At 44.5% G+C, this 22,896-nt stretch overlaps 1 protein-coding gene and 1 pseudogene across 1 annotated transcript; both read left to right on the top strand.

The window, feature by feature from the left end:
* The first annotated feature begins 2,708 nt into the window (after positions 1-2,708).
* Positions 2,709-22,358, top strand: LOC106366227 (annotated as a pseudogene).
* On the top strand, positions 10,328-13,317 carry LOC125587766. The gene has a single exon (XM_048758862.1). It carries the CDS (start codon positions 10,378-10,380, stop codon positions 13,315-13,317), a length of 2,940 nt encoding a protein of 979 aa, XP_048614819.1. The 5' UTR covers positions 10,328-10,377.
* Positions 22,359-22,896: the final 538 nt, after the last annotated feature.

The following is a 22,896-nucleotide window of genomic DNA, read 5'->3' on the forward strand; positions in this document are numbered from 1 at the left end:
GTTCTTTGAGAGTCGAACACATGGACGTAACAGACTGATCCAAATATTCTGAGATGCTTCACCATTGGCTTCTTCCTATGAATCATCTCGTAAGGAGACTTCATGTTGTTTGGACTGAGTGGCATCCGGTTGATGACATAAGCTGCACATCTCATGCCCTCTGCCCATAAGGCCTTAGGCAAATTCTTGTCATGTAGCCAGCTTCTGCACGTCTCGGTTAGATGTCTAATCTTTCTTTCTGCTACTCCATTTTGTTGAGGTGTATACGGGCATGTATATTCTCTCTTAATACCATTCTTTTGGCAAAAAGAAAGGAACTCCTTTGACATAAATTCTCCTTCCGACCAAACTCTCCTTCCACGGTAACCTTGAAGTTTTGAAATCTTTGAAATACTTCTGATTTTTCCTTCACAAAGTATACCCAAGTGTACCGTGAGAAATCATCTACGAACAGCAACATGTAGCGAAACCCGGAATAGGAGGATGTTCTTGTTGGACCCATCAAATCACTATGGACCTTCTCCAATGGACCGCTGCGTCTTGAGGTTGAATGATCAAATGAAAGTCTATGTGACTTTCCATATTGACAACCTTCACAAATTCTTCCTCCATCTTGAATCTTCAACTTTGGAAGCTCATGAACCAAGTCTTTATTCACCATGACCTTAAGCTTGGTCATATTTATATGACCAAGTCTGGCATGCCAGATGGAAGCATTGTCATTTGTACTCATCTTCTCCACATTGGCGTGTGAGGCCGATAAAACATATAAATCTTTGACGCGTGCTCCAGTGTGAACAACATCCGCCTTTAATTCTTTAATATTCCTTAAGAACTTAACGTCTCTTGGGTCAAATAGAACATAGTTACCTGAGTCGACCGCATTCACCACTGAAAGAGGGTTCTTCTTTACTCCAGGGACATGGTACACATTCTTGAGGGTGATCGGTTCCTCATCATCTCCTTTAATTACAACAGTCCCTTCCTTCTCAACTCGATGGATTGAATTATCAGCGGTAATAATGGCTTCTTTTCCGTCATGACGTTGAAGACTAGAAAATAACCTCTCATCTCCGGTAATATGATGGCTACAACCCGAGTCTAAAATCCAATCATTTCTCAAGTTCTTAGTTGTGGGTGTACCTGGATGTGTAGCCTCCACCGTGAAACATTTTCCCCATTCTTCGTCTTCCGCATGACTTTTTGACTCCACCATATTTGTTTCCTTCAACTTGACTCGACAATCCCTTTTGAAATGCCCAAGCTTTCCACACCGGTAGCACTTGAACTTTTTCTTATCCATAGAAGATCTTTCACTTCCATCATTGTGTCTTGAACATCCATCTTTGTTTTTCGCCTTGAAGGTTTGTTGTCTCCGAGCTACAAAGGCGCTTCCCGAGTCATCATTGATTTTGACTCCTGACATTTGCATGGCTAAAGACTCTTGCGAAGCTAGCAAATTTTTAAACTCTTCCAAGGAAGGTTGTGTAGCCCATCCTTGAACCGAAGTCACAAACGGTGTATACTCAGTTCATATACCTCGAATGATAGACCGCTTCAACCGTGCTTCAGAAATTGACTCCTCCGGATTTAGAGTATTAATCTCGGAGCATAGGTTCTTTACCTTGATAAAAAACTCCGAGATTGAAGACTCCCCCTGCTTCGCATTCGCAAGCTCATTCTCCAATAATTGTAGCTTGGCCTCATTCTTTTTGTTGAACAGTTGATCTAAAGCTTGCCAAATGGAACTAGCGGAAGTACATCTTGAGACATGCTCAAATATGCTTGAAGATATGGATCTCTTCAAAGCAAACTCCGCCTTGGCATTCTTCCGTGTCCACTCCTTTGTTGTTTCCGGGGTTGCAGCATTTCCCCTTGGTGGTGTTGTGCTATTACCACCGACGACATCCCATAAGTCCTCACTCACCAAGTATGACTCCATGCATGACTTCCATAACCGATAGTTAGTTTGGTTTAAGATTTCCATTCCTAATCCAACAACACGACCCATTGATTCCATACTTAGAATAAACCCGTGCTCTCTTTAAACCCCGATCTTGATGAGCACAAGATTAGAATAGCTCTAATACCATGTAGAGAAACCACCCTTGATAGTGCTTAGCACTAACCCAAGACCGTAATACCCGAGAACCTGAAAGAAACAAGAAAACTTCCAAGTATGAAAAATAATATGGAAGAACTCTCAAAGAGATTTAGAAAACTTTGAGTATAACACTTTTTCTTTAAGAAAAATTTCTTGTTCAACTTCTTGGATTATTTACAAATGAGAGAGGAGGGAGCTATTTATAGGCTCCAAAAAGGCTCCAAAAGTACAAAATATCTTACAAACCTTATCTTAATCTCTAGAACTGTCTACCATAATATCTAGATTTTTTCTACTAATACTTATCCAAAGGAGATCTCTAGAACACTTAGAGGAGGTGATGATCTTTTATGAATTTTCTAGAGAGATTCTAGAACCTTAACTTAACTTTGGGTTTTGCCAAATAAGATTATTGGAACCCATAATTAAGGATAGCCCAAAATAAAGTTTAACTTCAATAAACCTTGACAACATTGAGGGGCTTGACTATGACAGTGATATATAATCTGCACATCCGGACACCTAGAAGTTTGCAATAGATTCCAAAGAGCTCATAACCATCACTTCCCTCACCACATGTTCCACCTGAGAGCAAAAAACAAAGATGATTTATTCTTATTTGAACTTCAGCTGTAAGGGCAGAGCCGGCTTGAAGGTAAGCAAAGGAAGCAGTTGCTTCCGGCCGACAAATAATAAAATAAATTTCGACCACATTTTAACAGATTTATCTTCTAGTTGAGTTGGTTGTGGTAACTACGTCCCAAGGTAAGCAAAGGAACACACTCTATATATATATATATATTATATGGTTTCCATGAAATAAAAAGCAGCAAAGTTTCATTGATGCTATATATGTATGTCTATGTGCTTTGGTGATCAGGAGGAGTCGTTTTACACTGCAAGTTGGGCGTGTGACGTTGAAAGAAACCCATTTGTTGTGGCTGGAGGATTGAACGGCATAATCCGAGTCATTACACTACAAGAAAACAGCGGTATTCTGATGAACATTCCGACGGAAAATGAAATCCTCGGAATATCCCGAGGAATTTCCGAGGATATTCCGAGGAAACACAAAATTTGGTTTCCTCGGAATATACCGACAGAATTCCGAAGAAATATTAATCCATCGGAATATTCTTATGGAATACCGAGGAAATATGTATTCCTCGGAAAAACCCGATGAATTCCGAGGATATATTATAGCCGTTAGAGAGCCGTTGGAGGATTTTAAAAATTTCAAGGAAATTCCGACGAACTAGCCGTTGGCATCGGAATTCCGTCGGAATTTCCTCGGTCTGTCGGTAGGATTTCAACTATAAATACAAGCACCCCTCTTCCTCTTCATTCACTCCATATCTTCATCCTCCCTCTTACTCTCTTTACACACGAATTTGATTCATAAAAAATATGTCTTCTTCAAATTATTTTCGTTCTTGGATCGATCGACCTCATTTGGATCCGAACACGAGATTGCTTACGGAAGAATACCAACGAGGTATAACCGAATTCATGGGGTTAGTTCACCGACAACCGGAAGCAAAAACAGGTATGTTAAGATGTCCTTGCTCTAATTGTAAAAATAGAAAGGTTATTAAAAAGTGGGATGTTTGGACTCATCTATATTTGAGTGGATTTACACGAAGTTACAAAAATTGGTATCATCATGGGGAAACTGATTATGAACATGGTAGTACTATCAAACCTCAGCCAGCGGTTAAATTAGAAGAACCAATTAGAACGGATGTAGATTATGGTGTAGGTACTGAGCAGATAGTAATTGATCATTTTAGAGGGGAAGATTTACCCAATGCACAAGCTAGGAGATTTTATGATATGTTGGATGCTGGAAAGCAACCATTGTACGAAGGTTGCAGAGATGGTCATTCAGCTTTATCATCTGCTACAAGATTGATGGGCATTAAAACAGATTATAATTTGGCTGAAGACTGTGTGGATGCGATTGCTGATTTTGTAAAAAGTATTCTACCCGAGGATAATGTAGCTCCTGGTTCATACTACGAGGTTCAGAAACTCGTAGCTGGTCTTGGTTTATCGTATCAGGCAATAGATGTATGCAGCGACAACTGCATGATTTATTGGAGGGCGGATGAACAGCGGGTTACATGCAAATTTTGTGGAAAGCCTCGTTATAAAGATACGAGTGGAAGAGTTCCAGGGCCATATAAAAGGATCTGGTATTTGCCTTTGACGGAAAGGTTGCAGAGGTTGTATCTGTCTGAACGCACAGCGCAACCAATGAGATGGCATGCGGAGCACTCAACAGATGGTGAGATCAGACATCCTTCAGATGCAAAAGCGTGGAAGCATTTCCAATCAAAGTATCCCGACTTTGCGTATGAGAGAAGAAATATCTACCTTGGATTATGTACTGATGGTTTCAGCCCATTTGGCAAGAGTGGAAGACAGTATTCTCTATGGCCCATCATTCTTACACCATACAACCTACCCCCAAACTTGTGCTTGCGACGAGAGTTTTTGTTTCTCTCGATTCTCGTTCCTGGACCAGAGCATCCTAAGAGATCACTTGATGTGTTCCTTCAGACAGGAAATTTGTGGGAAAGATTTGAAGACACAACTAAGAGATTTTAGTGCAGAAAGGACGCCAGACGTCGGTAGACATGAGCGTTTTCCGGTAGATGCTGTTGGAGACCTACATAACTGGCACAAAAAAAATATTTTCTGGGATCTGCCATACTGGGAGGATCATCTGCTAAGGCATAATTTAGATGTCATGCATATTGAGAAGAACTTTTTTGACAATCTCATAAACACGATCCTTAATTTTCAAGGTATTATTGCATTTCTTTTTATTAGACTGCACGAAGAGTTACATGTATCCCACTTGCAAGTGATTTCGATATCTTTCATGTGTAATCTTTGCTCGCACGTACGAAGACCCTTGTGGGCCACGAGGATTCAGTGAGTGAAATTAAGACACATCCTATGATACCTCAACTTGTGCTTTCTGCTAGCAAGGTATGACTCTTGTCTTTTTTTTGTACTAATGTTCATTTATTTGGTTGAGGATTTAAGAGCTCTTACGTTTTGATTGGATCAGGATGGATCTGTTCGATTGTGGAATGTTGAAACTGGTATATGTATTCTGATATTTTCTGGAACTGGAGGTCATGATCTCCGGTTCTAAATGTGGTAAGCCAATATGTTTTTTAAACACACTGGATGTGAGAAAAAACAATCATCCAATTCAGTTTTCTGTCACTTGATATATAGAGAGATTTTAAGTATAACCATCTTATCTTTTAAATCTGTAGGACTTTAATCCCCGTGATATGTACAGTTTCGTTGGTTGTGTCTGGACACCACTATTAAGATATTAGATATGGTCAATGAAAGGTACGAGTTAAAACCAAGCACACTTGAAAGAAACTTCCTTTCTCTTTCAGTTGTAGTTCGTTTGTATAATCTCATTGTTTGGCTGCCTTCAGAGGTTTGGACACATGTCGATCGACCTGGCCTTTACATGGAAGGATGTTCCATCAAAGTTCCCAATAAAACTTGTAGAGCTCCCTGTAAGTATTTTCCTTTGCTTTGTCTTGGTAACAACGACTGACATACATGTCTTGATGTAACATTACTTCTATGTGTAGGTATTTACAGCTTCATGTCGTACAACTATACTTAATTGTAACCGTTGGTTGGTGATTATATTCTTTCAAAGGTTAGTCCGCTAAAATCCGAAAGGTTAATCTTGTGTTTTATATATTTGATTTCAGAGTACGGCGAATGAGATCCTGTTGTGGCAACCACAAATTAAAGATAATTCTCTTGGAGAGGTTAGGATCTCATTTCTACTCTATACACAACAGAGTCATTCAGTTAATTACAGATTAAAGTTCTTTGTGCTGTTGTTTTTGCAGGATGCTTTAAATATTCTACTTAGCTACCCTATTAATCATTGTAATCACTGGTCTATTAAGTTTTCTTGCGACCTCTCTATGAATTATGTTTCAACTAGTGGTATTCCGGTGCGTGCGCCGGGTTCGTATATTTTATTTTTAAATGAATTTACAATTCAATTTAAGGTTTTAGTAAATAAAATATGAATATGAAAATATTTTGAAAGATAATAATTTTTTTTACGATCCATTTGATAGTGGTTAGAAATCGTAGTGTATTAATTTGTTTTGAAGTTGTTTAGTTCAAAGTGGAATAACATAAGTAGGTGTGATTAATCGATTCAATAAAAGTAGAATAAAAAGGTGATAGTCGTAACAAAGTTAATTTAGTTGGAATCTATAATGTTTCTTCGTTAATTTTTATCGAAGCTATTTCTTCGTTAATTTTTATCAAGATTATCTATAATATTTTATATTTTGTGTGGATTTGTAAGGGAGCATCATAATATATATATATATATATATTCTTTATATTGACGTTGCATTTTATTAATAATATAACTATTATTTAAAAAATAATTGGATTCTTATGTTTTAATTAAGAAACTATATTTTTGAAGTTAGTTTCTAAATTTATCGGGTTGTGAATATTTGGTGGAACCAGTATTTAACGTGATGCTTTTGCGATTGATGTAACTGCAAATTTGCGTACCGGAGATTGTAGGTATGAAATTGTTATTTTTGACATTGTCATTGTAGGTATGACATTGTTATTTTCACATTTGTCCAAACTTCATAATCATTAACCATTTATGTCTATGTTGTAATCTTCGACCATGCCTAAGTTGTAATCCGAGGTTGGTATTCATAATCATTAACCATTGGTTGGTCGACGCGGCCTCTACTCTACCTAACATTATAATTACTAAATAAAAGCATTGCCATAGAAACTTTCATTTGCTATGGGTATTTGTGTTAAGAAAATACTATTGTAAAAAACTGTTTTTATACAAATGTAAAAGCATGTAACCTAAATGATTCTTCAGTATAAAAGCAAAGAATTAAGCTTCGACCTAATTCTTACATTACTCTTTTTATTAGTCTAATGTTTAAGCTATCACAACTCGTATAAAAGAATGTTAGTGGTTGACATTTTAGCTGTATACTGAAATCAAACGTCAATATTCATATTCACATCACAACGCACAAAAATTATATAATAACAAAAACCTTTTTATATGGACATATTATATGGGAAAATAACAGAGCATTGATCCAAAATGCAGAAAGGTATATCTAATAATAATAATAAGATGTTAGGAATGGGTAAAGAATGTAAATTCAAGGACCACGACCAGCGACAAAGCAGAAACAGCCAGTTCTTTAATTTGATCTTCCGGAATCATCCAAGTCGTTAAAGCATCTTAACGACTTCCTCCATCTACGGCCGCTTCTCCGGATTCACTTCCTAACATTTCTTCATATGCTCGATAATGATGTTGGACAACATCTCAGTATTACCGGTCTCAGGTTCTGTTTAAACCAATTATACAAAAATACAAATATTTTAATCTCATTTACTAACTGGCATATAAATAAAGCTAGGAATAACCAGGCCCATTTTTTTTGCAAATCAATTGAATTTCCGATTTTAAATTCTAAAACATCAAAATCAATTGAAGATTATTTGTTATTAATTTTGCCAAAATCTAAACCATCAACACAATCTTAGGAGAAAAAAACACATCCGAATCTAATAGTCGTATTACATAAAATATTATATTAACTAACCATTTTATATTCGTAGAAAGAGTAATCTTAACGTTATTTCTAACCAAGCCAACTTGAATCCAAATCAAATAGACGAATACCAAACCAAACACAGACCAACACTGCATCAATCAGAGCAGGAAACTAAAACCGAATTGCAAATCGATAGGCTGTTTCATTTTCTCTATTAACCCTACAAAGCCAAAAACCATTTTAACCCGATAAAAACCAAAGATATCAAAATGCCATAAATAGGGATGCATCTTAAGTTTGACTTACCTGAACAAAAGCGGAAATAACATCAGCAAAGGCGAGATCAGGATGGAATAGCACAACAATAAATCTCCCACAACATATCCCAAAGCTATAAACATCGCATCTTCTGTTGTATGGCTTTATCATGAAGAACCAAACCACACAACTGCACAAGTTTCATTATTACGCACACAAAAAGAGTTTTTGAACCCATAATAAGCAATCTTTAACGTATGAGTAATGTTTCTCTGTTACCTACGGGGCCATGTATCCAAGAGTACCGGTTTCTCAAACCATGTCCTTTGGATTCTAAGTAACTCTAGCCACTCCAAAATCAGCAATTCTTAGATTCTTCTGCTAATCCAAAAGCATGTATTCTGTTCTCATATAGCAATGAACGAATCTATCTGAATGCAAATAACCTAAACCTGCAGAAGATCAATCATGATTGTATAACACACAGATTCCCTTCTTTCTTGGAGATTCATAAAAAAAAGGAAAAAAAAAGTTCTGTTTTCTGTATTTGTAAGTGCCATGAATTATTCATATCATCAGAACCTACAGAGCTCCGTAGTGTTGGATTAAGATTTTATGTAATTACGATTAGGTGAAGCGAATACCTATGGGTGAATCTGAAAGTTTGAAACGGTGGTTGCTTCTGGTAACATCAAAGCCACTGATTAAAAAAAAAGGAAATGTAAGATGTAGGAGATGGATTACACCCCTCCACAAGGCCCATCGAATAAAAGGCTCTAATCCAGCAAGTCGGATCGATTTGGTCGGCTCGGCGGCTAAATCTATCGGCTCGACCTTAGACAACTTTTAGCCAGTCGAGTAAGCCGACCAAAAGTCCCCGGCTTGGAGGGAGCTTTGTCCAGGCCCGTATACTCGGCCTCTCGCATCAAGGCCCAAAGAGGTACGAAATTAGGGCATCAGGGGCAGGAGTCCTATAAAAAAGGAGAGGAAAGCAACAAGAAGGGGAATTTTGGACCATTGAACAGACTGAGCGGCTAGATCTAGGGTTTTGAGGCTATCTCTTTGATCTTGTTACTCTTTGATCTTGTTGCTCTTTCACTTTCCTGACTCTTGTAACCCTTCAGATTCAATCTAATAAAACGTCTTTAGTCATCCCATTTCCGACTCCTTTAGTCGACTGAATCCCGTTCAAACAATTGGCGCCCACCGTGGGACTGACTAAAGTAACGTTCTAGATCTACATGGTTCAAGACGACGCCACCTTCGGCGCTCCGGGCGGAGAACCGACCCCAACGCCCGAAGCTGCGCCACCCATCGCCGCAGATTTTATGAGCTCTATCATGGCTCGACTTGCTCGTCAAGACGAAGTCCAAAAGACGACCAATGACCAGTTAGCTGCTCTGGTCGCAGCCCTCACAGCTCCCGACGGCCAAACAAGCCGTCCCCAGCAGATACGCCGTCGCCTCTTTAACACCAACCCGACGGCGACCGGAGGCGACCATATCTCATACGACTCCGAGCCTAATGAAACCCTTCTCGCCGACAACCCCCAGTAGGTTCTGATCTCGCAACCATACGCGAGCTCGCCGAGCTCAAACTCAGCTTCCAACAAATGAGCGAGAAGATCCATCAAGTAACCAGCGCGGCCCCGCAAATCGAGAGCTTCCTCGCCGCAACATCACGCACTCCGTTTACTAGCGCTCTGACCAGTGTGCAACTCGGAAAGATAGAGAAGCTGTGCCTACCCGAGTACAAACCCGGCGGAGACCCAGTGGAACACATGACAGCTTTCAACATTGCGATGGCACGGGCTCGACTCCCCGACGAAGAAAGGGACGCAGGCTACTGCCAACTGTTCGTCGAAACTCTCCACGAGCAAGCCCTAACCTGGTTTTCCCAGTTAGAAGAAAACTCCATCGGAAGCTTCCGCGACATGTCAGCAGCTTTTCTCAAGACTTACATTATGTTCACCAAGCGCAGCGCTACTGCCTCTAGCTTGTGGAACCTCAACCAAACCAAAGACCAGAGCGTCCGCGACTACATGGAGAAGTTCAAAGCTGTAGTCTCGAGGATTGAAATTCCAGACGGTATTGCCATCGACGCCTTGCGGAACACGTTGTGGGTTCGTTCTAAATTCTGAGAGGATTTATACCAAAACCTAACTACGTCGCTCCAGGACGCTATCACGCGATCTGACAATTTCATCCGAATGGAAGAAGATACTAACGCCATTCTCAGCAAGATGAACGCATCCAAAGCTCCAGCGGCTAAAAACGCCAACACGCGACAAGAACCGCGCCAGCATGCTCAACCCGACAAAAATGGCCGCAAAGACGGATACATCGTCAAAGAGAACAACGTGCCGGTTTCAACTCTCGTAGTCTGCGGAGAGGGATGGAACAAGTGGGTAAGGGAGCTCGATTCGTCCGACAAACCAGTCGACGCGTTTGCTCGACCCAGACTACAACAGCAACAGATTCAGCGGTAGGACCTTCCAGAACCGTCGATCTCACCAAACACTGCAAGTATCACGATGCCAAAGGGCACGATACGACAGAGTGCAAGTCACTCTATGCGCACTACCTCTCCTCCTTAGCAAGTGGCGACTTTAAGTTCGAACCACTAAAGGCTAAGCTGAAGAACGGCAAGAGCTGGAGCAAGAATAAAGAAAGGAGAGCCCAGCGCAAAGCTACAGGCAAAAGTCGACATAGCGAAACTCAACAACGCGATGACGAGGAGGACGCCCCGAAGAGTAATGACGAGGCAGACTCCTCGGCTGAGGAAGAGCAACCAGCTAACCGCAGATGCATTGAGGTCATACTTTCCCAGCAAAACTTGTCGTCGGACGATGAGAATGATGACACACCTGTACACGAAGATTTGAGAGATGTTCTGAAACGGAAGTTGGAATCCGAAAACAGCAACAGCTCCACGCGCAATGATCTCCGAATAACGTTGAATGCACGGAAGTCGCGGCGTATCTCGGCAGTTGACCCTGATCCCAAAGAACGCCCGAACGGTGACTTTAGGGATAAACTCAACGCAGGAGCATGCGATCTCCGAATCCGCCTCAATCGTTCTAAGCCCACTGACCTCCGAAGGCGTTTGGAGCAAACTAAGATGTCAAGCAACGACACTCCATCATCAAAAAACGATAGAGACGTACCAACCGATTTACGCGTCTTCTTAGACTCCAAGCAGGTCCAAACGCGACGTCAACTAAATGTCATCATGGGCAGTTCTCCTCCTTGCGGCAACTCTGTTCGCTCCGTCATGGATTACCGTCGGCAGGTCGCGACTTCGCAGAGATGGCCGACTAGGCCGCCAAATCACCCTCCGATAACCTTTTCACCGGATGACGCTGAGGGGATTCACGTACCCCACAATGATCATCTTCTTGTAGTTCTTGGAATTGGGGAGTACGACGTCACCAAGATCCTCATCGATACAGGAAGTTCCGTCGACCTCATTTTCCGAGGAACCCTGCAGAAGATGGGAGTCGATCTCGACGACATCAAACCATCCTCCAGAACATTAACCGGCTTCAACGGATCCTCTGAAACAATACTGGGAACAATCCGCCTTCCGGTACGTGCATGTGGAGTCACTCGGACTGTCAAATTTGCCGTCGTAAGCACGAAGTCCCCTTACCACGCCATACTCGGAACCCCTTGGATACACTCAATGCAGGCCATTCCATCTACTTACCACCAGTGCGTCAAGTTCCCCGGTACGGACGGCAAAATCAAAACACTGCGAGGAGATCAAAAAGCCGCTAGGGAACTCCTAGTCGCCACAGTTAAACTCCAACGATCGTCTTTATCGGTTAACTCCATCACTCCTCCAACCTATAAAGTCTGCTCCCAGGAAGGCGAAATTCTCGAGTTACCTATTGACGATGCCGATCCAAGCCGGACCGCAAGGGTTGGTGCGTACCTGTCTGAAGAAATGCAGCGGTCAGTTCTCGACTTTCTCAAGGCAAATGTGTCCACATTCGCGTGGTCCATGTCAGACATGAAAGGAATTGATCCGGCCATAACAACTCAAGAACTAAACGTCGATCCGACAGTCAAGCCTATCCGACAGAAGCGACGCAAGCTCGGTCCAGATAGGTCAAAGGCTATAAACGAAGAGGTCGACCGGTTGCTCGACGCTGGTTCAATTGCTGAGGTGCGCTACCCTGAGTGGTTAGCAAATCCAGCAGTCGTCAAAAAGAAGAACGGGAAGTGGCGCGTCTGCGTCGACTTCACAGACTTGAATAAAGCCTGCCCAAAGGATAGCTATCCTCTTCCCAACATCGACCGTTTAGTCGAGTCCACGGCTGGAAACGAGATGCTCACCTTCATGGACGCTTTCTCTAGGTACAACCAAATCATGATGCACCCCGACGATCGCGAAAAAATAGCATTTATCACGGATAGAGGAACCTACTTCTATAAGGTCATGCCATTCGGTTTGAAGAACGCGGGAGCAACCTACCAACGGCTTGTGAACAAAATGTTCGCAGACAAGCTGGGCGTCACCATGGAAGTATACATCGACGATATGCTTGTCAAGTCGCTACACGCTGCTGATCACCTCTGTCACTTGAAAGATTGCTTCGAAACTCTCAACAAATACGGCATGAAACTGAATCCAGCAAAGTGCACGTTTGGGGTTTCCTCAGGCGAGTTCCTTGGATACATAGTCACGCAGCGGGGAATCGAAGCCAACCCAAAGCAGATCTCCGAGGTCCTGAACCTTCCAAGCCCAAAAAACAGTAGAGAAGTGCAACGGCTTACGGGAAGGATAGCTGCACTCAACCGGTTCATCTCCAGATCCACCGACAAATGCTTGCCATTCTACGACCTCCTCCGAGGTAACAAAAGGTTTATCTGGGATGAGAAATGCGAGGAGGCATTTATCCAACTTAAGCATTATCTGAGAACACCACCCGTTCTCGCCAAGCCAGATGTCGGCGACGTTCTATCTCTTTACATCGCAGTATCACAAGCAGCAGTCAGTAGTGTCCTCATAAAAGAGGATCGTGGTGAGCAAAAACCAATCTTCTACACGAGTAGGCGCATGACCGGACCAGAAACGCGATACCCAACTCTGGAGAAGATGGCACTGGCAGTCGTCGAAGCGGCGAGAAAGCTTCGCCCTTACTTTCAGTCACATTCGGTTGAAGTATTAACCGACCAGCCCCTCCGAACGATACTTCAAAATACAAACAGGTCCGGAAGACTAACGAAGTGGGCCATCGAACTCGGTGAGCTTGATATCACTTACAAGAACAGGACTGCAGCAAAATCTCAGGTTCTCGCAGACTTCTTAATCGAATTGGCCCCGTAGTTAGAGCAAGATCTCACACTCACAAACCCAAACTGGACACTGCATGTCGACGGATCTTCGACTAACAGAGGCGCAGGTGCTGGAGTCCAACTGCAATCCCTGACCGGCGAACTGATCAGGCAGTCTTTTAGCTTCGGATTTCCAGCCTCGAACAACGTAGCAGAATACGAATCTTTGATCGCTGGACTCCGCTTAGCAAAAGCTGTCAAGGCCAAACGCCTAAGTGCCTACTGCGACTCGCAGTTAGTCGCCAGTCAGTTTAGCGGTGATTATGACCGCCCGCAACGATCGGATGGACGCCTACCTCAAGATAGTAAAGGGATTAGCCGTAGAGTTCGAATTCTTCGAACTCGTCAAAGTTCCCAGAGGAGAAAATGTCTGCACCGACGCCCTTGCAGCCCTTGGAAGCAAGCTTCATGACCAAGTTAAACGAACTATTCCAATACACCGCATTGAGAAGCCGAGCATCGATATCTCGACGGACCAAACCACCATCATAGCCCCAATCACCGAAACCGATACTCTCATTACCGATGAATTCGGCCCCGACTGGCGAACTGAGTTTATCGACTACCTCTCAAAGAGGGAACTTCCAACCGAGAAATGGGCAGCCCGCCGACTAAAAACGCGCAGTGCCCATTATGTCGTCCTAGAAAACGAACTCCATCGATGGACTGCGAGTAAAGTACTACTCAAATGCATTCACGGCGAAGAAACGGTCAGGGTTATGGCCGAAACACATGAAGGCGCTGGAGGTAACCATTCGGGCGGACGCGCATTAGCAATCAAAGTGAGAAGCCTGGGCTTCTTCTGGCCGACGATGAATGCAGATTGCGAGTCCTACGCCAGAAGCTGCGACAAGTGCCAACGGCACGCACCAAGCATCCACTGTCCAGCTGAAATGTTACGAACGACAGTCGCGCCGTACCCATTCATGCGATGGGCAATGGATATCATAGAACCTTTTCCATGCTCCCGCCAGCGGCGTTTCATTCTCGTCCTCACTGATTACTTCACCAAATGGATCGAAGCTGAAGCCTACGCTCAAGTCACCGACAAAGAAGTCCGTGGGTTCGTCTGGAAAAACATCATCTGCCGCCACGGCCTACTGTACGAAATCGTTACTGATAATGGATCACAGTTCATGTCGGGCAACTTCAAGGAGTTTTGCAGCAAATGGAACATTCATTTGAGCCCCTCTACCCCTCGTTACCCACAGGGAAATGGCCAAGCGGAGTCCTCCAACAAGATCATCATCAACGGCATTAAGAAACGTTTAGACCTGAAAAAGGGTCATTGGGCCGACGAACTCGACGGAGTTCTATAGAGCCACCGCACAACACCACGAAGGTCGACCAAATCGACACCTTTCTCTCTCGCATACGGTGTCGAGGCTATGGCTCCCGCAGAAGTTAACGTTTCAAGCCTCCGACGCTCGAAAATGCCCCAGTATGTCGAACTCAATAAGGAGATGCTGCTTGACGCCCTCGATGAAATTGAAGAACTATAGGACCAAGCTCTGCTGCGAATCCAAAACTATCAACATCAGATAGAGAGTTACTACAACAAAAAGGTCCGAGCCAGACCCCTTGAACTCGGCGACTTTCATGCGCAAAGTGTTCGAGAACACTAAGGAGCTGAACACCGGCAAGCTCGGCGCTAGGTGGGAAGGACCTTACAAAATCACCAAAGTTGTGAAACCAGGAGTCTACCGACTTCAAACGTCAAGCGGAGAAGAAGTGCCTAGAGCATGGAACTCAATGCATCTAAGACGCTTCTACTCCTAAACAAAAAAAAAAAAAAAAAAAAAAAACCGAGTAGATGCACCTTCGCGGTCACTTCTACTCGACCGAGTAAATGTGCTTCCAACGGCCACTTTCACTCGGAAAAAACGAACTACGAATGGCTTGATCCTCAACTGAGGTACGTAGGCAGCCTTAACTGGTCCAGCTATAACAAAACCAAAGTCAAAATCTTGTTCTTTGTCTCAACTTCTACTTAGTAGATACCTGTTATCAAACCCAACGGCTCCCGTGTCTCCAGCAGGAGATACGCGGACACTATCGTTCCATTTCCCAGCTATGTCCTGATCAGACACTTAGCCTAAGGACCCAACAGTCGCTAGTCACCTATGCCCAAGGAGCATTGACCGACTAAATGGAGTGAATCTTTAACCTTTCCTCGACTAAACGCGTAACGGACTAGCTACCCGATTACCCGATTGTCATTGAGGAAACGGACGAAAGAACCTTCCACTCTTAGATTCAGTCCCTTGTTTTCGAGATAGAATGATGCGCCTAGACGTCGTTTCGATCGAAACACGACAAGAGCTGAACATCGCGAGACTCTAAAGATACTGACATTTACTTTAACAAGTTTGCAAGTACAGATAAGAAACACAACAACCCACAAATTTAAAGTCCGCTTAAAAAAACGACTTGCCGATAAAATAAAAGTATGTCTAATCGTACAACAACAGGGTCTATCAAGACCACAAACAAAAAAAGAAGAGGAGAAAAGAACATAAGTGAAACATCAAGGCACAGAATCTTGATCGTCAGGACCTTTGGTAGCGGCAGCCGTCGGGTGTTCCACCCGAGTAGAAATAGGGACGAGAGAGTCTACAACAGGAGGTGGAGGAACATTTGTATCCCCAGCTTCGTAGGTCATCTCCTCCTCAGCAGGCCGTGGCAGCGACGTCTCCTCGATTCCGTCGTTTTCCTTCTCTTCATCCTCTCGTCCTTCAGAGGAAGAATCCGAGACAAGCACAGGATCCTCGATGCCCACGTTCTCGGTCTCTTCCTCTCGAATCAGAGTGTCGCCCATCTCGAGGTCGTCCTTTCCAGGAAACCCCTCCAGATTCTCATTCTCTGGGCGCTCGTCAAGACCACTTCCCACCGGGGACTTGACATGTTTAGTAGGGATAGATGTGACGTCAACCAGTGGCTCCTCTGATGGCTCCTCAACAACTTCGAGCGAGCTAACGAGCCGAGAAGCCATCTCTGGCCCGATCAAATTTACGTTCGACCCATGGGGATCGAATGACGTTCTGAACCGGTCCGCGACAAAACGAGAAGGAAGGACCAGCGGAGAAAGAGTAAGGTCGCTATCAGACAGCGGCTCTACTCGGAGTTTCATAACCTCCACCTCGTAAAGTTTCTCCTGCTCAACGAAGACATCGATCATTTCTTGGGGAATCTCCGTCCCACTCGCCTTTATAACCTCGAGGCACTTCTTCGTTCCCGAAACTTGACCATACAGGTTCTTCGCCTTCTCAAAAGCCTCCAGACGAGTAAAATGGTCGCGCACGGGATCAAAACGGCGACTTGCCTTCTCAGCCATAGCAGCCTCGACTCTTTCCCTCTCACGAGTAACCTCCAAACCCCGGGAGTCCCTCAAGCGTTGCCTCTCTCTGATTAGTTTGTCTACCACGGCGTCTCTCTCTTCGACTAGCTCGGTCTTCTCCTTCTCCAGGTTCGCAGCCGTTTGCTCCAAATGACTTTTCTCTCGGACGAGCTCTTTCCTCGCCGCGCTGGAAGATTTAAGCTTGCCCTCCAGCTCTTCGAACTTCACTCGAAGAATCTCTTTCTCCTCTGCGGACTTCTCGTTGGCCTTCTTATGCTCCGCCCTTACTCTCTCGATGACCTTCAACCTCGTCTGGGCAAGCTTCTCCGAAGATCCCAACTGGATCATAGTCTGTTTCAGAATACTGTCGTATTTCTCAACGAGAAAGTTCATACTCCCGTAACTCTGCAGAAACGACAAACACAGACCACGTGAGACGAATGAACCCGACAAATCAAATAACGAGATAAAGTGTGAAGGGTAGCGCAGTTACCCGAGCTCTCAAGGAAGCAGCGTCTATGTATTCAGTCTTGAAGTAAAGGTCGTCCAATTGTGGCATCTCCTTCATCCCACCACGAATGGCGCGTCAGCTCCGCGCACCTAAGAGGATTAAAGATTAGGGGAGTCGTCTCGTTGTAGGAAAACTCGACGCGATCGGGGAACTCGATCTTCCTCCTCCTCACAGTAGAACCTTCTGAACGAGACCCTTTCCTCGCAGACGGATCAGGAACAGATCTCTGACTCGCAAGAGGATCACTGCCCCGCGCTGAGACCTCTCTTTCCTCGGGAGGGGTTTCAAGAGAAACGCCGCCTCCCGTGACAACCTCGACCGGGCCCGTCTCCACATCAGAAGGACGCGGCTCCGCCTCGATGGACCCCTTCTTCTTTTTCTTTCTGGGACGATCTTCAGGCGCCGCTTCGGAACGGTCTGACTCGACGGAACCCCCTGTAGCGCCTTCTCGCCCTACTGCCGGCGCCTCTCCATGATCAACGGAGGAAGTAGCCCCTTCGTAAGGTCTCTTCCTTCCTCTCTTTTCCTTCCTTGCTTCCAAACCCTTAGAGGTTTCGTCGAGAGAAGCGATCTCTTCAAGAGGAAGCTCTTCGGTCGCTTTCCTCCTGGATTTCTTGCTCTTCTTCTTCTTTTTGGGACTCGAGGCAGGAGGCTCCGCCCCAACGTCTTTGTTGACCAAACCAGGAGCTCCTTCCTTGGAAGCTCGGCCTGCGTCAGAACTGGTCGACCCTTGCACATCGGCAGGAATTGACTTCTTCGAGAGCAATTGCAGCTTCCCCCTTAACAACGCACTCAGATCCGGGACTCCGTCCATCTTTCTAGCTTCGTCTAGAAGCTTCTGCTGTTTCCGAGTAAAAAGGGACAGACGCGACTTACGGGGCCCGAGTACAACAGGAAGTCTCGACTCCCAATCAACTGTAAAAAATATATATATATATAAAGAGAGACTAAGTTGTTGATAGAACTTCTCGGAGAAAGACCGATGAACTCACCACTAGCAATCCGAGCTTCTTGACGTCTTATCCACTCTCGACTAAGGTCAGGCCAACGGAGATGGCCGTGAGCTGCAATCGCCTGAGCACTCTCGAAGAATTTCTTCGGGTATGCGAAGTATTCGGGTGGCGAACTGCAACAATAAGAAACACGCTGTTAGAATACTCGAATAAGGCATGATGACAACATACACTATCTACCAAGTGTTTTGTTCCATAAAACGCGGTAGTCGTCCCCAGGTGGCTCCGAGAAGGCATGCTCATCAGACTTGATATAAAAATATGAGCGCTGCCAGTCCTTCGTCTTGTTCGGATGCCCAGCCAAGACGTTGTAGCTCGAGCGCATCTTCACTAAAAATATTCCATGTGGCTCCGCCTTCGTAAAAGTTAACTCTTCGAATACTCTCACACTCATCGAAATGTCTATCTCCGCTGCCATCACCATCAGCATAACCGCGATGCGCAGCGACTCGTTAAGCAACTGACAGATTGCGATGTCCCGACGAAATGCGTAAGACGTGATCAGTCGGGGAATTGGAAACCAGAGCTTCACATGGTCTCCAAAATAGGACTCGTAGACACACTGATAGCCAATCGGAGGCGACCAAGGACGCTGTCCCTTGGAAGGAATGATGTATGTAACGCCGGCACCTCCACTTCCCCTCAACAAATCCCTCACCGTCTTGTGAGAGGAGCAAGAATCGAAGACATTCCCCCATGACTGAGCCCGCGGGTCACGAAGCAATTCAGACGGGAGTGGACAGAGTTCCTCGAAGATCCCGCCAGGATGATAGATCATGGGACGGCAGTCTATCTGGTCGAAAGGAACCTCCCGACTAGCTCGTCTCAAAGGTCTTGAGGCTTGGCTAGACGCTTCAGAGCCGCTACCGCTCACGTCACTGCTCCCGACTTCAACGCGATCCGCGCATTCATCACGGATCATCTTATGAGCATCAGCGACCAAAAGGCGTTGAGATAGGGTCATATTATCTGAATCCCGAAGAGCGTCGCGATGAATCAAGTAGAAATCATCTGGTGGACTGTCGGTTACCCGTGCATCTCTGATCGGACTCGGAGAATCTGCGACGCCCTTCCCTTTTTCTTCTCGCGACAATCGACTTCTCAGAGGCATGATCCTAGATCTAGGGGACGACAACAACCGCCAGACGATACCGACGAGCCTATGCAAGGAGAAACCTATCTAGAGAGAGAAAGTAAAAGAAGAGAGAAGGAAGAGAAAACGGATACCTGAATCTGCAGAATGAAATAACGAAGGCAAGGGAGAGAGACCTATTTATAGCAAAGACAAGGACATGTTTTTCCGAGCGCAATCATTAGGTCTATGAAGGCCTAAATGGGCCTCAAGGGCCGCCTGAATGCCCAAAAACTTACTCGCGGCGGTTTGGCTTCTCGCTGAAACCGGTCTTCGACCGGGTCGTCAAACCGGCATCAATTCTTGATCTCCGTTCAAACCGATCTCCGGTTAACCAACAAAACCGGCCCCTGCCTTTTCACCATAAAACGATGTATCACCCGAGTAAACTGCATCTCTCCGTAAAGATTGAGAGGCGAAAGCGCGCATTAACGACTCGACGTCACTCGAAGCGAGTAAAAGCACATACCGACGACTAAACGGGAAGGGTTATCCCTCGTACTAGAGCCTGTTATCCGAATAAACCTGACCCACAAATTCACTGAGACCGCCATGTCGCTCACAAGTGAACTGTGGGGGCTTATTGTAGGAGATGGATTACATCCCTCCACAAGGCCCATCGAATAAAAGGCCCTAATCCAGCAAGTCGGATCGATTTGGTCGGCTCGGCGGCTAAATCTATCGGCTCGACCTTAGAGCACTTTTAGCCGGTCGAGTAAGCCGACCAAAAGTCCCCGGCTTGGAGGGAGCTTTGTCCAGGCCCGTATACTCGGCCTCTCGCATCAAGGCCCAAAGAGGTACGAAATTAGGGCATCAGGGGCATGAGTCCTGTAAAAAGGGAGAGGAAAGCAACAAGAAGGGGACTTTTGGACCATTGAACAGACTGAGCGGCTAGATCTAGGGTTTTGAGGCTATCTCTTTGATCTTGTTACTCTTTGATCTTGTTGCTCTTTCACTTTCATGACTCTTGTAACCCTTCAGATTCAATCTAATAAAACGTCTTTAGTCATCCCATTTCCGACTCCTTTAGTCGACTGAATTCCGTTCAAACATAAGATGAGGACAAACTTTTCATTAATCAGGAGCATGACCACCGCAAGCGGAGAACAACCGGACTTTAAATCTAACAGCAGGAGAGGAGATGAGAGGTCACGAAAGGTTGCAGGTTATTTGCATTGAAGAGATTGATCATGGCTTCCTCATTATTTATAGTGTAGATGTCTCTGAAGTTTTTTAGGTGGAAAAAAAGGAAATTAAATGTAACGTAGAAGAATGGGTGTGTATAGAAATTAATGGAGAAGCTTAATTACATCGTTTTATGTTGCGACCTTTCGTGTTGCGGCGAGTCGTTACGTTCGTGATCTCTAACAGACGGTGGGAGTTCGGGTTTGGGAGAAAAGGAAGACAGTGTTTGTTGCCGATTAGATTTTTTAGGCCCATTTTTAGTACTCCGCGATTAAAGAGGTAAACGTCTCCATTTTGTTTAAGATGAAATCGTTGCAGGAAGATTATCATACATTTGTCTAAAAGCCCAAATGCAAAACGGCCCATACATTAAAAACATAAACATACGTGACGAATGGTCCCAGCTTTTGTTAACGAAAAAAGAAATGTGAAAAATGAGGTGATGCCACGTGTCGCGAAAAGCACCCATCTCCTTGATGTCGTGGAAGCCTGTGGAGAGAGCATAACTCAACTTTATTATTATAGATAGATAGATAGGTAAAGCTATATCTTACATTAAACTATACTTGAAATTTTTCGTGAATTTTGTGAAACACTTTTGGTTGGTTGGTTGGTCATCAGGGAATGAAAAAGGCAATGTTTATGTCTGGGACTTTAAGAGTTGCCCTCCTGTTTTGGTTACAGTGTAAGTTACTCTCGGATCCTGACACAATCTTTAATTAATCTTTAAATACAAATGATTAAGCTTCACTTTGGTGTCTTTGTTGTTTTCTTGACATGACTGTAACGCCCCGGCCGCCCACGGCTAATGGGTCACCCACGCCCGCTCTCTCGGCCCGTGGACCCCATCCCATCCGACGGTCGGTCCGTTAATTTCTGAAGGCTCGAAATCATTGTTTACTGACCCTGCAATCACCACCCGACCTTTTCCCATGCTTTGGCCTCACTCGCACGCTATCGCGAATCACTTCCCGATAGGTCACCCATCCTTCCACTACTCCAGCTCAAGCACGCTTAACTCTGGAGTTCTTTCAGGATGTGCTCCGGAAAAGGTAAGTCAACTTTGGTGACTTAGGTAGTCAAATCAATTCTCTTAAGCCTTTTCACATATCACAACTCGGGATTTTACAATTCACCCCCTCTCAAAGAACGCAACGTCCTCGTTGCGCTCCACGATAGGTCTCAAGACGCCTCTCAGGTCAGAACTGAGATGGCTAACCAGCTCTGATACCACTTGTAACGCCCCGGCCGCCCACGGCTAATGGGTCACCCACGCCCGCTCTCTCGGCCCGTGGACCCCATCCCATCCGACGGTCGGTCCGTTAATTTCTGAAGGCTCGAAATCATTGTTTACTGACCCTGCAATCACCACCCGACCTTTTCCCATGCTTTGGCCTCACTCGCACGCTATCGCGAATCACTTCCCGATAGGTCACCCATCCTTCCACTACTCCAGCTCAAGCACGCTTAACTCTGGAGTTCTTTCAGGATGTGCTCCGGAAAAGGTAAGTCAACTTTGGTGACATAGGTAGTCAAATCAATTCTTTTAAGCCTTTTCACATATCACAACTCGGGATGTTACAATGACTGTCTGTTGCTATATAGGTTATCACACTATCAATCAAAGTCTTTGATCAGGCAAAGCGCTATGTCCACTGATGGAAGTATATTCATCTTCTCTCTCACCAACCCATTGAAAAACTTTCATTATTTTAGGAATCAGTAATTACTCTAAGCAAAAATGCAAAGCGTTTTGATTCCTGACACACTATGTCTCTTTCTATGGCATTGTATCACAATTCTTGCTGCCTCCGAGGACGGGACATTATGGCGTTGGGACGTGAAGAGGGTCTAGAAGAAGATGTGCTGGCTACTTTCTAGAAGTACATAAGGAATAACGAATAATGATAACGACAGGCAGAGGATTTGGGATAACTGTGAGCTGGTACTGTGAGTATTTAATTAGTATATAAGCAAGAGTCTAGGGGAGAGATATCAGTGATTTGATCAAGTGATTATAAAGAGAGAAGAGTCTCTCATGTGGAAGGCTTTCTTTGTAATCCTTGTTTTGAATCAATAGAAACATTATCTTCTCTTAAATCACAAGTGCTCTTATCAATACGTTACGATCTACGTAACACAAACCTAGTCATTGTAGGAACTGATGCATTAGGAGTCTTAAGATATGCATTGTTACAAAAGCGGACTATCTATCTATCTAGCACATATTGCTGTTTATTTATAGCCTCATTAACTTCACTTCGGTAACCAAACGGTTTTCCAAGGGAACAACAACAATGGATTCAAGTACAACACTACACACACCAACAATAACTTTGAAGCTGCGCATAACAACAGTAGCAGCAACAGGTTTCAGCTTGTGTTTGATTCTC

This window comes from Brassica napus, chromosome C5, assembly GCF_020379485.1.
Source record: "Brassica napus cultivar Da-Ae chromosome C5, Da-Ae, whole genome shotgun sequence".
In the NCBI taxonomy this organism is placed as follows: domain Eukaryota; kingdom Viridiplantae; phylum Streptophyta; class Magnoliopsida; order Brassicales; family Brassicaceae; genus Brassica; species Brassica napus.

Excerpts from the sequence above, each read along its gene's own strand:
- LOC125587766 (XM_048758862.1), top strand. The coding sequence starts at position 10,378 with ATGGAACAAGTGGGTAAGGGAGCTCGATTCGTCCGACAAACCAGTCGA.